The 17,797-nt window shown below is 42.5% G+C and overlaps 1 protein-coding gene across 11 annotated transcripts in view; it reads left to right on the top strand.

Annotated features, from left to right (window-relative positions):
* Positions 1-17,797, top strand: part of PHACTR1 (phosphatase and actin regulator 1) — a 253,070-nt gene that overhangs the window by 211,668 nt on the left and 23,605 nt on the right. For 7 of the 11 annotated variants that reach the window (XM_083747291.1, XM_083747290.1, XM_083747288.1 and 4 more), the window contains 4 exons: positions 1,347-1,514; positions 4,438-4,644; positions 9,902-10,223; positions 17,164-17,372. In XM_083747291.1, the coding sequence (XP_083603417.1) occupies positions 1,347-1,514; positions 4,438-4,644; positions 9,902-10,223; positions 17,164-17,372 (906 nt within the window). The remainder of the gene's footprint in view (positions 1-1,346; positions 1,515-4,437; positions 4,645-9,901; positions 10,224-17,163; positions 17,373-17,797) is intronic. The other 4 variants (XM_083747295.1, XM_083747294.1, XM_083747289.1 and 1 more) reach the window with 1 other exon arrangement.

Below are 17,797 nucleotides of genomic sequence, written 5' to 3'. Positions count from 1 at the left end.
GAATGGGGGGGGGTCTTCTAACAACTCCCAGTACCTTTGACAAGCAACAGTTCCCAGGATTCCTTGGGGTAAGCCACGGCTGTTTAAAGTGGTATGATACTGCCTTAAATGTTTAGTGGAGATGGGGCCTAAGATTGGCTCACCCTGAAGAAGCCATAATGTGTTAGACATAACTGCACACCAATCAACTTTCTATTTTGGAGCACCAGTCTGAGGCTTGACCTACTTTTTGGGTGTTTTGCCTCAGGGTAGGACCAGCCAACCACAAAGCCATGCTTAACTGCTGGTAAATGCCATGTTTCATATAAAGAATAATACTTAATGAACTCAGCAGTTCTGTTGCCCTTAAGACTAAAGTCCTATGCCTACTGCCTTAGGAACATTAGTTGCCCATCAACAGGCACCGAGACAGAAGGCACACCGATCCCTATGGCGAAATGCATTGTCCTTGTATTGAAAGTATAGCAATTAATTCCAAATGTGCCGCTATAGTATAGATTTCACATATCAGCTAGCACATGGAATTGTTAGGCAAACCTGTCTTCTTTCATCCTCCTCCTTAGTGATGCATAAGTGGCTGTGCTGCTGGGTAAGCAAGCTGTTAAACCTCAGCCACTATTAACCACTATTTCAACAGAGGAACAATAGGTCCAGTTTAAGTTATGTGAGCATTGTAAGGATTGTATTTGAAGCACTTTTAGCACCAAGGACAAGTGCTTAATTAAAAATAATGCGTGTTTTATTACTTCTGAGGGAGAGGGACAAACAAGAGGGACTGCTTTAAAAAAAAAAATCTAGCCTATGGTGCAAACAAATATGTTTGGCAGGATGCTGCCCAGATCCGCCAACTACATTTTGAGCAAGGAAATGCCATCCTGTCATAGCACCTCCATGCCATTGTGTTTTGGAAGACCGGGGAACCTGATTCCCATTTAACATCTGTCAAATCTGAACTGAAGAAGTTTCAGAGAACCTTTTAAAGGGGCAGTTGTGTAAATGCAGTTATAATTTAAAAAATAAACAATGATTAGGTCTGCCGGAATATGGCTGGAGAACTGTGCACATCAGGCTTCCTGGGCCTAGTGCCCTTCAGATGCTTTAGATCACAACTACCATCGTCCCCAGCCAGCATGGCCGATGGACAGCAATAATGGGAGTTGTAGTACACAACATCTGGAGGGCACTAGGTTGAGGAAGCCTGGCACAGATGCTATACATTAGGACTTTGTCTCTGAGGTGTGTGGTTGCAGTTAAAGTAACTGAACCACTGGGGGAAATTTTCCAGAGCTGAGAAATCTTCTGGTTATTTTCTTTTTATTTCATATTATTTTTCTGCTTCCACCCAGATGGGGAGCTTTCCATACAAAATGAAGAAGGATCATTGGAGAATGGGCAGGCTCTGAGTTCCAGCCAGGCTTCACTCCCAGCCCTATCTGAATTGGACCCATGTTCAGCATCTGTCGACTCCTGTACATATGAAATACTCCCAACTCCGGAGATCATGGATGGAACAGGTAAACTTTGGTTTCCATGGTCAGCTACACAACATGTAACAGGGTAGTGACTCAACTGTACTTTACTACGAACATACCCCATGTGATGTTTTGTCTTTTGGGCCTGGATAACATCTAGATCCAGAATGTGAAATCCAAATACAATCTAGGATTCCGATCTTGTCCCATCCTGCTGCCCTTGAAATGTTTTGGACCACATTTCCTATCCCTTTCTGCCAGAATAACCATGGTGTCTGTGGCTGGTGGAAGTTGTAGCCCAAAACATCTGGAGGTTACCAGGTTAGGGAAGGCTGGGTTAAGTAAATTCAAATTTCCAATAAAGGTGAAGAATATAACAGAGAGCTGGCTTGCTACCTTTTGTGATTTATCCAGTTTGGTAAGCACAGTATGTCGCGTTATTATTTGTTCTGTTAAACTGACTTGCTCCAAAACTGTATGCATTACTTTTTGTATATATTCATACCTTCGACTAAATTAAAAATAATTGATGGCACATGGTAAGTCTTGTCAATAAATCTTGAGGTCCCAGTCCAAAGCTCAGTGAAAACATCAACTCTGTGTGCATCTATTGCGGGAAAAGGCCAAACTCTATGCTAGGGATGGAAGGACAACTCTGAGAACAACTCTGCTCTTCACAAAGCTATGGTTGCAGCCTTGTTTAGGATATTGTGTGCCATTCTAGCCACTGCAACTCAAAAAGGATACTGTATGACTAGAAAGGGGGTAGAAAAGAACACACAAATGGGTGGGATCAGAGCACTTTCTCAAAAAGGAAAGGCTATATAACATTTGGGGCTTTTTAGATGAGAATTAAGATGAGTGCTATGCAGAGGAGGGGATATGATAGAGGCTTATATAATTATGCATGCTGTGAAGGATGTGAATGCAGAGGGAGTTTTCCTTCCTTTCTGTGATATCACTAGAATTCAGTATCATCTAATATAATTGACTAGCAATAAACAAAACAAAAAACCCTACTTCTTCACCGCAATACACAATTAATGTATGAAATCCATTGCGATCGTTACTAGTTTGAGGTGCAATCCAAATCCCAATTCTGCCATTAGAGGTGGAAACAGGACCAGCTGGTTTCCCACAGAATGACCCAAAACAAGGCATTTCAGGGCTGAGATGGACCTTTCATCTGATCCAGTTGCATGGTTCTTACGCTAATATTGTCTGTTGGTGTTGTATTAATACAGTGCTGTCCTTTGAAATTTGCTCTATTGCAAAATTATATGTGTTTTTTAATATATGGGTCTGCAGCTTTCCCCAATTATGTATTTTATTGTGTTTATATAGCTGCCAAGGCACCTAAAGCAAATACAGTGGTACCTCAGGTTACATACGCTTCAGGCTACATACGCTTCAGGTTACAGACTCCGCTAACCCATAAATAGTGCCTCAGGTTAAGAACTTTGCTTCAGGATGAGAACAGAAATCGTACTGCGGCGGCAGCAGGAGGCCCCATTAGCTAAAGTGGTACCTCAGGTTAAGAACAGTTTCAGATTAAGAACAGACCACTGGAACGAATTAAATACTTAACCCGAGGTACCACTGTAAATGATACAAAATATAGAAGCTGGTCCTTTCCACTGCCCCTGCAGAGAGGAGGAGACAGTCTAGTTGGATCTGGTGTTGTCTTTGCCTCTGTCACGCTCTTGTTCCTTCCCACAGGGCAGTGGTGTAACATTGTAATTTATGACATCATGTATATAAGCTGATGACTAAGTATGAAAGGCACTGTGCTTAAAAAAAGAAGAAAGAAATTCATTGGATGCAGACTGGTGGGGATTGTTTTCAAATTCCACCACTAAGATTTATCCTTGCTTAAAGTGATCCTCATGTTATCTTGATACAGACTACCCATTCTTTGTAAAACACAGGAAAGTGCAGAGAAATGATGAGCTGATTGTCATTGACTAGTCAGCACTTGAGTTGTGTAGCTGAGGCATAGAGAGGGCAGTGAGTTCAACATGGTTTTAGCATTGCTCTCAACAGAAATAGCCTCATCTGACTACCCAGGCAGAGAAGAGAAATTAAGGCTCCAACTGCAGAGAAACACAATCCCTTTGATTGCTAGGATGAAATGACATATCTGAAATTTATTTAATAGCACAATTAGACTAATGATGGGAAACTGCTGAAAGCTCTAGAAATTTGGTGGAGAAAAGCACCAAGACATAAATCCAAATACTTTATCCACTTCTAGTTTTCCCTTGGAGGGTCTTGCTGTGGGGTGTGTGTGCCTTGGCAGACAAGCCAAAGAGGGGAAAAGATTCCATCAATGCAAACTATTTGCCTAAGGGACCCTGGCTGAATCTACACAGATATAATTAAAAAATGCTGTGAAAATGCTCTTCTAAATTTTTTTAAAAAGAATATATGGAATTTGTCATTAGCTCATCACCGCCATCTACTGTCAGATTTGTATACTGCACTTAAAACACACTTAAAATGTTATATTTTCAGCTGAGTCCCCTGTTAAAGCTGCTGGTTACACCCCTGTTTCTAAACAACAACTAGGCCATGGACAGAGCTAATACTGATATATACTGTAGGTCTGCCTGCGTATCAGTCTGAAGAGTTATGGTGATTAGCTATTGGGAGGAAATGCAATTAACTTAAGTAGAACATGATTAGGAAAAGTGACATATGAATTTGTCCCCTTTCATGCCAGTGGAAGTTCTGCTATGTGTTGTGAAAGTGCCAGAGTTTGTTTTCAGTCTCTTCATGGAGAGTTTCTCCTCTTTCTTTCTCTCTCTCTCCCCCCACCCCCTCTCTCTGTATATAGTGATGTCTGAGCAAACTCTTACTGTTAGTTATGTTTTTTAAACCCGCATTGCTCTGCTGCTTTCCTTGTCTATCTGCTACCGCTTTGCTTGTAACGTTGTTGCGTCTATGATGTGGTTGTGTCCTCCAGCGTCCGAAGAGAGCCCCACGTCCAGTGAATCTGGAGTCCACCTTTCTCAAGATCCTTCATCTAAACCACTCTTGCTACTTCCCCCCAAAAAATCTGCTGCTTTCTCTGGAGACCATGAGGACACCCCAGTGAAACAGCTCTCCCTCCTCAAACAGCCCCCTGCCCTGCCTCCTAAACCCATTGCCAGGATTGCCAACCACTTAGCTGGTAAGTAAGTGTTCCAGAATGCTTTATGCCGCCCCCTCCCTGAAAAGATCTCTTGTTCCTGTGTCTCTAAATGGAATGTTTCACCCACCACCACCTCCATAAAGCTTGCCGTTGTTTTCACATCTCTCACTAATAAACCTGCATCACTGATTTTACATTCATGACAGGCCAAGGAGTTCTCAAACCTCATCAGAATATGGGCTGGAATTATTCAGTGGGTTTCATTCCATGGACAACCTAGGCTTATCATTCTCTCTCTCTCTCTCTCTCTCTCTCTCTCTCTCACACACACACACACACACACACACACGCATGCATGCACACAGCGCCTTTGGGCCCTTAATGAACTATGCTTGTGGCATTTGCTTCTTATAATCTTTTTAGTTGGGTGGGTTGAATGTGACTTGCCCTTTTTATTAAATTTCTGAATGTAGGAAGACCTTGGCTTAGGCCTTGGGCATATATCCCTTCTGTACCTATTATGGTTGATAATTTTATTTTATGCCTACTCTTATGTTTAGCTTTCGTGTTTGTTTTTGCAGTCTTAAGTTGCTTTGAGTCACTTTTTTGTGGAAAAAGAGATTGATAGGTCGGTAATATCTGTTCTATGCTACTTTTAACTAGCCATTGACTTCCCCATCCCCAAGAAGTCTGGAACAGTAACGAGGGTGCTGAGAATTCCCTAAGAAACCTCAATATATCAAATAGAGCTTCCCAGTGGTAGTCTAGGAAAAAATAAATGACTAGCAAAACACTTTAAACCTGTTGTATAAATATTTCCATTGTCCCATTTAGGCCAGTGTGGATCCATCACACACATATTTGTTGTCATGTGGGTATTGCAACTACAACAACTGTTCATGCAGAAAATTAGTAGTCCTGTATTCTCTTTCAGACTTTGTTGTTTTGTGTGTGTGGTAGATGCTCATCACAGCTGCCTTTAGGCTTCTTTCTCCACTAACATTCTTCTAATCTGTCCTTCAGGCCTTCCAGTTATAGAGGTTTCTTTTATATCCCTCTTTCTTTCAGTTTTCTTTTGCTCTGCTTCATAATCCATATAATAACACACTAGGTATGCAGCTAGCTGGTCCTCTGCTCCAGGGATGCAGAAAGAATCTACAGGCCTCGCAACCTCCCTAAGCTGGTATTGCAGAGCACTAATGTTTGATTAAATTAGCTTTAGGCCCCTTTATGGCTTGTTTCAGTTGTCAGTGCCCCTCATGTCCATCTACCCACTGTGTCTCACCAATCTTATATGTCTTCTCTTCTTCCATAGACCATGTTGGTTGGTTGTGGCTACTTGCAGCGCCAAATTGTACTTACATAATTTGTCTAGGAACCTTCCTATGCATCTTCGAGGAAAGGGGAGAGTTTGTTTATTTCTTCTTCCACCCAGTTGTTTTGTGTGTCCTTACACTCTTTGCAAGCCTGCAGAAGCCAGCAACTAAAACCATTTTAGGAAATATAGGTCATTTGTTTGTTTGTTGCTTTATCTTGCCCATGGCACCCCAAAGCTACATACAACAAAACAAATGGACAGTAAACACCTCATAGTTACATTAAATCCAGGGTGAAAGAGAAATACATAGTTGTTGTTCTCTTTGACATCTGGTGGCAGGGCGTTCCACAGGGAGGGCGCCACTACTGAGAAGGCCCTCTGCCTGGTTCCCTGTAACTTGGCTTCTCGCAGTGAGGGAACCGCCAGAAGGCCCTCGGCGCTGGATCTCAGTGTCCGGGTAGAATATTATAACAATAATATTATAGTTGGATAGCTCAGTTATAGCTGGGTAGCTCAGTTGGTTAAAGCATGGTCTGACAATGCCTAGAGGTTGCAGGTTTTAATTCTGGGCTTCCCCTTAAAAATCTGATGAATAAAAAAGGCAATGTGTTGCCAGTGAACAATTTCTGATATCTCAATACATGGTACCTCGGGTTACATATGCTTCAGGTTACATACGCTTCAGGTTACAGACTCTGCTAACCCAGAAATAGTGCTTCAGGTTAATAACTTTGCTTCAGGGTGAGAACAGAAATCGTGCTGCGACGGCAGCAGGAGGCCCCATTAGCTAAAGTGGTGCTTCAAGTTAAGAACAGTTTCAGGTTAAGAACGGACCTCCCGAACAAATTAAGTTCTTAACCCGAGGTACCACTGTAACCTATTTGCAACATTAAGCCCCAACCTGGAAAACAGACCTTGAGTACCCTGAAGCCCCTTGCCTTGGGAGATGCCCAGTTATAAATCATAGAATTGTAGAATTGGAAGGGACCCCAAGGGTCATCTAGTCCAACTCTCTGCCATGCAGGAATCTTTTGCCCAATGTGGGACTCGAACCCATGACCCTGAGATGAAGAATCTTCAAAACCTCAGAGCTGTGTGTCATAGCAGCGGAGGGAACTGCCTTATATACTGCCAGCTAGGTCAGTATTGTCCACATGGACTGCTCTCCAGGGATTCAGACGGAAGAGTCCCAAACCGACTTGGAGATGCTGGGGATCTTCTGCGTACAAAGCAGATGTGCTACCATTGAGCTACAGCTCTTCCCTTTTATCATTAGAGGACATAGCTAGGATTATAAAGCTAATCACAGGGCATACCTAGTTTAACCAGCTGATTGCCCTTAATCCCTCAGAAACTTTATTCATGGAAATCGAGGCAGCCTGGGAAAAAAAGAGCAGATCCTACAGGGCAACTTTGGGTTACTACAGTGGTACCTCAGGTTACATACACTTCAAGTTACATACGCCTCAGGTTACAGACTCTGCTAACCCAGAAATAGTACTTTGGGTTAAGAACTTTGTTTCAGGATGAGAACAGAAATTATGCTCTGGTGGCGCGGCGGCAGCGGGAGGCCCCATTAGCTAAAGTGGTGCTTCAGGTTAAGAACAGTTACAGGTTAAGAACGGACCTCCGGAACGAATTAAGTACTTAACCCAAGGTACCACTGTATCTGCTTTTTGACTGCAAAGTGTCTTTGAGAGGGGATGGTTTGCAGTGGCAAAATGGGAGTGGGATACTTAACGGTCCCCTCACACTGCTTTTTTTCTTGAAAACTTTGCCCTTCCCTATGCATTTTTACCCTTTTCAGTGGTTTTGATCTGTATTTAACTTGTGAACAAAGCTCTTGAACCTTACAGAGGATGCAGACACTGAGGGCTCCTAATAGTGCATGTGATTGAGGTTGTAGTTTGGCCTCAGGTCTCAGCGAAATCAAAATGGCTTATTTCCGAATAAACATGCATAGAATCTGGGTGTAAGGGTCAAAAGACATAAATTTCTAAGATTCTTTATGGTGTCCTCTGGGGATATTATTAGATTTGCATAGTCTCTGGAAATGAGCAATCAGCTCTAATGAATCATCTTTTCCAAGCCGAAAGTAAATTAACCTTATTCCATTGCTAATTTCTCCAGAGACATCCTTGGGTCCCGTTTTGAAGGAATTCTTATAATGAGAATTCTCACAATCGAAATGAAGACCTTCGGGTTTTCAATATAGCTCCAGCAATATAGCGTGTGTGCATGTTAGCGCTGAGGATTTTGTGAGAATAAATTTAAGACACGCTGGGAATGATTAACAGAAAGTGATGGAGGGAAACGATTTGCTAGCGATTAGCAGGAACAATAGCAGGAGACACATGGCTGCAGAAAGAATTTCACTTGAAGTATGTCTTGTGAGGAATGGTTTATAAAAATTCTTCTCAGATTTCAACTTTTTATTTTTAAAAGTGTGTGCATTTTTAACTGGTTCAAGTACAACAATAGACTCTCTACCCCTTACATCTCCCATGTTGAGGTCTATGTTTCAGTTTCCCAGACAGGATGCTTGTCAAAACAGTGGTGTCTGGGATGTGGCAGCATATCTACTAAACAATCCTTTCAACAGCAGGTTGGAAACATTTTTATGTACCCAGGCATGATAATTTCTATAATTACGCAGAAAGGTAGAGCGCCTCTGAACCTGGAGCAATCTTTCAGTCGACTTTATAATTTTTAACTGCTGCCTTGTATTACGGTTGGCAGTAGCAGTTTTTTGTTGTTGTTTTTATTTTGTTTTAATGAATCAGTTTATATTCTACACCTGCCCTGCAATCTATGGAACGGCAGTATGAAAAAGTTAGTATTTACAAATAAATGCAGGGCCAAGTTTTTTGTGGACCCTTAGTATTAGTGGCCACTCCTGGTAGGTCTGGAATTTATGTAGATCCTGAACCAAAGTGTAGGCCAAAGTGTTGATTTGCATTACTCCATTGATTATGAGGTCTTTGCATTGATTGTGTTTATATCCTTCAAGCTATCAACAGTCAATCACTTGCCTTTGTCAGTTTGTACCATGTGCAGTAACGGATAAGGATAGCAAGAGAGAGGCTGGCACTGAACCAATGCGACTTACCTGTCATGTGACTGCAGTATGATTGCTCCTCCCCCCGCACGCATTGTCAGTATCTGTAATATTCCTTCATCAAGCACAGCTTGAATATCACACCTACATAGATGGATCTGACTTATAGCTGGTACTTGGAAGTGAAAGACCCAAAGCAATGGATCCATCCACGTGGCAATGGTGGTATTGTCTCCCATATACTTCTGCTGCCATATTTGCAGGAAAGGGCAACCAAAATTAACAGGGGGCTGGAGCAACTCCCCTGTGAGGAAATACTGCGACATTTAGGATGTTTTAGTTTTTAAAAAATGTGAGTAATGGGGGGGCATGATAAAGGTGTATAAAATTATGCAATGTGAAGACAAAGTGTATAGACAGAGGTGTTGTTCCCCCTTTGGTGGTGTTCGATGAACTTCTGGGATCATCAAACAAAGCTGAATGTTGAGAAATTCGAGGCAGACGACAGGAAGAACAGTGCATTATTGAACTATGGAACTTGCTCCCAGTAGATCTAGTGATGGCCACCAACTTGGATCACTTTAAAAGGGGATTGGGGGGGGAACCATGGAGGAACAAGCTATGAATGAGTACTACAGCCCTGGTGGCTGTTGACTGACTCCAGGAGCAGAGGCAGCGTACCTCTGAATGTTCATTGCTGGTTAGCACAGGAGAAGGCTTACATGTTCAGATCCTGTAGCAGACTCCCTGTAGGCCTCTGGCTAGGATGATGGGCTTAGTGGGCGATCCAGCAAGACTCCTCTTCAGTTCTTGTGCATGGGAGAGCACCATGAGGGGGAAAAGACTCCCATGCTTTTTCTCTTTTTTTGAAGGAGACCTGAATGCCCCCACCTCACAAGTGCTCATCTTTTATCTTCTAGATCCTGGTGCACCTGTGAAACTGCCTTGTATGCCAGTCAAACTGTCGCCTCCGCTACCTCCAAAGAAAGTCATGATTTGCATGCCTTTAGGGGGACCAGACCTCTCCCTTGCACCCTATTCCACACAGAAGAGCTGCCAGCAACCATTGGCTTCGCATCACCACACGGTCCTACCGTCACAGTTAGCACACCAGCATCAGTACGGCAGCCACAGCCCACATTTGCCTTCCGGATCCAGCACGTTGCCCATGCATCCTTCAGGGTGTCGCATGATCGAGGAGTTGAACAAGACACTGGCCATGACCATGCAGAAGCTAGAAAGGTAACATGGTGTTTTGAATTGCTTATATCATAATAATAATTTATTATTTATACCCCGCCCATCTGGCTGAGTTTCCCCAGCCACTCTGGGCGGCTCCCAATCAAGTATTAAAAACAATACAGTGTATTAGAGTTTATAAAGAGAAATACAGTACTTCATATCTACACAGGTCACAGTTTTGGCCTTGCCTCCTTCAGCCTCTGCAAGCTGGAGATAATTTTGCCATTTCTTTGCACGGGAGCATTCAGAAAGCAAAGATTCAACAACATTTCAATGGGTAGACCACATGCTTTGCATGCAGATGGTTCCAGGTTCTTTTCCCAGCATCTCCACTTAGGACTGGGAAAGACCTTCTATCTAGGACCCGGATGATGGTCCAGCTCCATAGAAGGCTGCTTCCCATCATCTGCCATCAGAGAAGGTGCCCTCCAAAGAGCGAATTTTGCAGAATTCACAGAAGCTGGGTCTCTCTGAGGGCAGGTGGCAATTGTTAACATACTTTAACAATTGGGTGTTAAATGCTTTAACATGAGGGTGTTTAAGTGATGTATATTTCCCATTTTTATATAAAATTCCTCCCCAAGTTATCAGAAGTTTGAGATGCACCAGCCTATTCTGTTATGCAACATATCTCAGAATGGTGATGATACAACCATTATTATTATTCTCGTCTCTTTTTCCTAGGTTTCAGCGAAGGACTTTCATAGTCTGTGCTTTCTTTTATTTTAAAAAAGAATGTTATAGGCTGTGTGCAAATCAGACAGTTCCCATTGTCTTTTGAGATAATAACTTTCTGTATGTGATAGGCTTCAGTAATTTGGAGACCAATTCCTGGAAGACATTTGAAAGCGGTTTGGCATTAAGCCATTTATCTAGATTGCTGCAACCTGGAATTATTTCATCTTCAAATGCTTCGTCTTTCTTATCATTTCATGTGCTTGTTTCACAGGTTTCTAAAAATATTCTGCTGATCAGTTCTAGTAGCTTAGGCATAATCGTGATGGTAATCTTCATTACAGTTCCTATTAGTGCCCTCATTTCGTTTCACTGTATGTATTTGGTGGCCGAGAAGGTAGTGACAGCTGACTTGGAATGAGATTGAGGCTCAGGATCTGTGCGGTTATGACCATTTTCTAAAAGGAAGCAACGTAATTAAGAAGATAATGATCAGATAGATGTTGGAGCTGAAGCAATATGCCCAAGGCAAACAAGGGGTCCCTTCATGAATGTGGCTTTGAAAGATGAGTAGTAGTGACTGCCTGGTTTAATAATCAACCCAAAGTAATTTTATGGAAGGAAATCTTCTGTTGCCAACTGCAGTCACAATATTCATTCCACATGTAGTGTTAGACAAATACAGAATTAGACCATGCTTTGTGCTTTTGGAGTCTTCAAACTTTGCAAGTTTGCACACTTTTAGAGTAAGTGTTAAGTGTTAAACACAGACTTCTTCAAATCTGCTCAGACATGGAGCCAGTGGAAACAATACTACAATCTTCTAGTGCCAACAAATCAGCCTGCTTGTTGGTTTCCCAAGGGCAATTATTTCTGTGTTATATTGAAGCCTATATTAGTATCTGTAACAGGATGTTAAGTCTTCCATCCCGTTACCTGAAAGTGCAACTTGGTTAGGGGAATTCTCAACAGCAATTATTGCAAACGACCAGTCCTGTGTTTTCCTCTGGGGCAGTTTCTTCCATGTGCACAGGCTCGTGATAACTGTTAATTGCAAAATCTGGTCCATTGTAAATTAAAGAGTGGACACAATTCTGCGTGCAATAAGAATGCTCACCATTTGACTTCACAGAAGCATCTGTTCCCCTACAGCAATAGATGTTCCTATTTCTAAACTCCTATCAAGTCTGCAGTTACTAGGGCATGCTTTATGGTTAATAAGCAGAAAACAGGTGATGTGATTTGTTTCTGTTTTCAACTACTAATTAAGTGTAGACTACTGAAAGTGAAGATCTCTTATTTTGGGAGGAAAGACCCACAACATACATTTAAAGCACACCCTGAGAACTGAAGGATCCCCCTCACAGAGATACAATTCCCCGCACCCTTAACGAATTTGAGACACGTGGTTAGACTTAAATTTGATCCATTGGAGTTGAATAGCAATTTGGGAAGAGAGTACAGACTAGTATCAGTTGGAACTTCTGTGGTTATAAATGAACACCTCTAAAACACACAGAGATACACATACAGAGAGAGGGGGAAAGTTGTAACAATGCTGCACCTTTGTGGAGCTTTAAGTTTCCCTGAATACGCAAGCATCACAATTTTTGTCCATCTTGGGAGCAGAGTATGGCTGCAGGAAGTCTGTTGTGTATTTTAGGAGGATCTGGCAAAAGGGAATCCTGACAATTTCAGGTTTCGTTTATTTAAAATGAAGGAGTATTTTTCTAGCCCTCATGGATTCAGAGGAAAGATTAGAACTATGTGAACAGTGTCTGGTAAATCAAATCAAGGGCTGAAGGCAAGAATACTGGGAGTCTGGAAGCAGGACTGTAATTCGCTGAGTGTGTGTGTACTATTTCAATGGCTAATATGTCCTGTCTGACCGACCTTGTTAGCTGTCTAGACTTCGTTCGAATTTACTCTTCCTTTTTCTCTGCAGCACTATTTTATAGCAGCTAATAATAATGTGGCACTACAAATAAACCACCCCCCTAAAAAAATTAAAAAACCCTCAATTTTGGGTGCAGTGCAAAAATATGCCAAATTAGTAATTCAGTACAAATGCACTTAACGTTTCAGAAATTTGATTTCATTGATGCAATACTGAAGAGGGCGGCAGGGGCACAAAGGCGCATAGCCCCCACCTATTTCCCGTAAGCCCGAAGCAGTAAGCTTTGTACCAAAATAATACGCCAATTATTTCAGTTGCACTCTGTGTCAAAAATGATGTCTCTTAACTTCCACAATCCTCAGAAGATTAAAAAGCTGGTGGCTGTTTCCCCCTGAAAAAGTGCCTGTTCTTTTCATAATGCATGTGGACAAAGCATCTACAAAGCCGACATGTCCTGATACATTTTTAAGTTATTTTGCTGAGACATTTTCTGTTTTTGCAAATGTCTCCAAGGAGATTAGTGTAGATTTTCAGAAGAGATGCATTTCATTTTTTAAGAGGTTGGTTATGCCAAATAGCGTCTCTTCTGGATGTTTTTGGCAGCGTTGCTGCTGTTAGTTCTGCTTGCCTCAAAAGAAAAATTAAACCTAAAGGAGATATATTGCCGTGTTTGTAGTAATGAGCTTTAACAAGAGATGCATTATCGAGACTACACATGCCTATAATATATGCACATGCCTATCATAGCGGGACGCGGGTGGCGCTGTGGGTAAAACCTCAGTGCCTAGGGCTTGCCGATTGCATGGTCGGCGGTTTGAATCCCTGCAACGGGGTGCGCTCCCATCGTTCGGTCCCAGCGCCTACCAACCTAGCAGTTCGAAAGCACCCCCGGGTGCAAGTAGATAAATAGGGACCGCGTACCAGCGGGAAGGTAAACGGCGTTCCGTGTGCTGCGCTGGCTCGCCAGATGCAGCTTGTCACGCTGGCCACGTGACCCGGAAGTGTCTGCGGACAGCGCTGGCTCCCGGCCTATAAAGTGAGATGAGCGCACAACCCTAGAGTCTGTCAAGACTGGCCCGTACGGGCAGGGGTACCTTTACCTTTACCTATCATATGCATACATTGTATAATGTACAGTATATTTTGGATGTGAAGTTATTGGATATTTTTATTTGGCCTGTTGCTGAGCTTAATGCTCAAATTTTAAGGCACATTAAATGAACGGTTAAATGTTTATTTTTGTTAGCATTGTGTTATACTGATATTATACTTTTTATTATGTATCATTAATTTATTACTGGTTATACTGTCAGTTTTTTATGTGAACTACTTTGAGTTACAGGTGTTATCTTTGGAAATGCGACATGTGTGTACACACACACACACACACACACACACACACACTGATTACTATGACTGTATATATAAAAACTGCAATATATGCTGCCCTCCCGTCTGCACTTACTCAAGAGTAAGCCCCACTGAAGATGGTCAAACTTACTTATGAGTAAACATGCATAGATATATTGTGTCGCACAGATACATCTTTGCAATCAGACTATAAACTTTCAGAGGCTCTAACCTGCTCCTTCAGATATCAAGCTAACAGACAGAAACTGAGCACAGGAGACAGAAGACTGAAATTGGCAGACATGTGGCGCAAAACCACCTGATTGCCAGTCTGCAAACAATATATTTTTATGTCTCTCACTTGAAGCTAGAGATATGAAATGTACCTCCCAATAGCAGCCAGCACTCATCAGAAAAACAAAGCAAACTACACATGCCATGGAGTAGAGGGGTGTGAGAATTTCTCATTTACACAATTGAACCAACTTTGGATTGGAAAAAGGAGTATTTATCGTGACAGCCAGGCAAGGATCAGGGGCGGAGTGACGGGGGTGCGATAGGGGCAGGCCACACTGGGTGCTACCACTGAAAGGGTGACAAATCCTGGGTGGCACTCACCACGGGGCCTGCAGCATGCCCGAGCCACGCTTCTCGAGAGATGCAGTGGCTTGGGTGCGCACAGGCTCCACAGCTCAAAAGGTCCACCTGCTGCCTCCCCCCCCCAAGCTGTAGGGCAGCTGAGGGAGAGGAGGCAGGCAAACTCCTCGGAGCCCCGCAGGCGGCTGCCTCCCCCCGCACCGCTGGCCCCGCCCCCATGCCACCCCGGACACCCAATCGGATTGCTCCACCGCTAGCAGGGAGTACAATCTCGTCCCTGAAGTATTGGAACTGTTAATGCTAGCTAGAACGTCGACCTGTAGTCACAAATATTCTGTAGACTGAACATGGGACATTTTCTCTCGCTGTATGATTCTCATTTGCAATTTGGGACACGATCTCATAAATAACAGCCAACCAAGTGGAATTATGTCCAGAGAGGTGACATAATGGAAGGGGCACGGGTTCCACCTCCTCATGCTTGAAATAGCTTCTGCTTAGATGCAGGTCAGATTTCTAGTGGTAGCCCATAAGGGTATGCTTACAGAATGCAAGGTGTTTGTGTTGTGTGAGTATGTAGTGTGTTATCTTGGGTGTCCATCACCCATGCTGATTTCAGAGAAGGATTGACTTAGCATTAATCTAGTCTGAGGTTGGCAACTCCAGATATTGTTGGTCTATAACTCTCATCATCCCTGATCGTTGGCAACGCTGGGTTGGGCTGATGAGACTTGTGAGTCTAGCAATATTTGGAGAACCACAAGTTTCCTACCTACCACTGATCTAGTCCATCCATATACAGCTTTCAGAACTTAATCTATATGGCATTCACTGAGAGTTTCCTTTAATATAATGAATTGTTCCATGCTTTTATATTTCAAGGATATTATATTGGATTTTCCATAAATGAAAAGTTAATTGAAAGTTTTAAGGGGATGTTATACATTTCTATATCATTAGTAGGATTTGGGCTGACATTCGCTTTTTGGGGGGATAACACGTTCAACGTATAAATGTAATTAAAATCAAATACCAATGTTCCCATCCCAATTCATCACCAGTGTTTTTTTATTCTTCATAGCGCAAAATTTGAATATCTCTAGGCACCCATTCCTTCTCTTCAATTTGCCCAGCAACGATAAATATCTCATTATTGCTATTATGTTACGCCTGTAAAAATTAACAAAATTATCTCTTTGAAGTGTAATATAACCAGTATAACAATACAGTGAATGGAGAGAGTGCTTTATTTCCCCAAAGGCACAATCCACAGGCAAACTTCCCTGTAGCAATTTAATAGGGGCAGTGCAAATTCAGCATCTTCATATATCTTTCACTGCTAACTGACACACTTGGTTAGTGTTAGACCTACTCGTTGCTACTTGTTGAATTACATTATGCACTTGCGTTCTGATTTTGGCCCACCCATCCCTCACAACAACTCTATGTGCCTCCCCCTGCAAGTGCAGGTTGCTGTTCTGAATGGGTTGCCAGCCCACAATGGCTTTTTTCTACTAGTTCACATAAAATTTTTGAACTGCCAGCCAGTACAAAGTTGCTTAAATTGGGGCATGTTATGATAAACTAGAGGACTGCTATTCATTGGCCATAGCACCCTTTACGGTAGGGAACTTCTTGTGGAATGAAAAGAGCTTTATGTGGAAATCCCCCATGAGTTGTGAATTTTGGTGAATGCCTCTTTCCACTTGCAAGCATTTATAGGCCCACTTATCTCTTGAGATCTGCAGACCAGGCCCAGCTTAGGGTTTCTTCCATTACAGAGGTAATACTTGTGGAGAGCATAACAGAGCCTCCTTGGTGGTAGCTCTCACACTTTGGAATTATTTGTGCAAATTGACCCAGAACTCTGTTAGAAAGAAATGCTTTGCTTTAGGGAGTTTACAGTGTCATATGTTTTTAGTACTTCTGGTTTCTTATTTTATTTTTTACATTTGCTAATGGTCACTTTCTTTTCTGCCCTTTTTTGTTTAACTGGTGTGTACTTAGTGCTAGGCTGTGTATTTTTTACTGCCTGTTCAGTTGGATTTTTTGATGCATAGAAACTATACCATGAGTTCTGTGGAGAATAGGAGAGGGAGAAACGTTTTTATATTTGTGCATTATGAGGACAAGTATGTGCACAGTATTTAAAGCACTATCACAGTGGGCATTATCCAACTGACACTCTTTTACCCAGCATGAACTGAATCACATTGCAAACTTGTGGATCTGGATTGCCAGGGCTCATCCCAGGACATGAAAACGTTCTGCATCCAGTGATTACACTTCCAAACCTGTCCCCTTGCTGTAAAAAATAAATAAATTACATCCATTCGAAAGGTGCTAGCATAACCTTTTGATGCTTGGGAAGCAAGTCATTCCAATGTCCTTCTTTCTCTCCCTCCCCCTGATTTCCCCAAGCTCTGGTCTGCATGGGGGAGACAGTGTCACCAAATGTGGACCAGGAGGCCTTTCAGACATGAGACAAGTGCCAACGGTTGTGATCGAATGCGATGACAATAAAGAAAATGTGCCTCATGAATCTGACTATGAAGATTCTTCATGCCTCTATGCAAGAGAAGAAGAGGATGACGACGAAGAGGAAGATGAGGACAGCTCAATATTTACAAGTAAGAGCTGCTCTGATAACAACACAGTGTTGTAGATGGATTTGATAGCCTTGGCAATAGGCATGAAGAAACTCAAGGGCAGCAAGGTGACTGCCTTCTTAAAGTCCTTAGGTTCAAGGGCACATATTCCCATGCGTAGGGTGGTGTGCATTGTGTTAAGGACTGTGGAGCAGGAAGATGAGTACAAGGCTTGTTTCCTTGCCCCACAGACCTTCATCTAAACTGCTGTTGCTTTGATGCAATGGAGAGCTGGTCAGGGGCTTGCTGCCCTCTTGTATCACGATGATGGCAGCAATAGGTCTTGGGTGAAAAAGAGACACTGTTTTCTGGGCTAAGGCCAGAGCCACTTCTGCATCCGCGCTGCCTGTCTAGAGCTGATGCACAAAATAATAATTTGCATTTCCTTAGTAAGTAGCACTCTGAAC

Source organism: Podarcis gaigeae, assembly GCF_964106915.1.
Source record: "Podarcis gaigeae genome assembly, chromosome: 7".
Lineage (NCBI taxonomy): Eukaryota > Metazoa > Chordata > Lepidosauria > Squamata > Lacertidae > Podarcis > Podarcis gaigeae.
The sequence above is the reverse complement of the archived record's forward strand: the minus strand, read 5'-3'. Positions and strand labels throughout refer to the sequence as shown.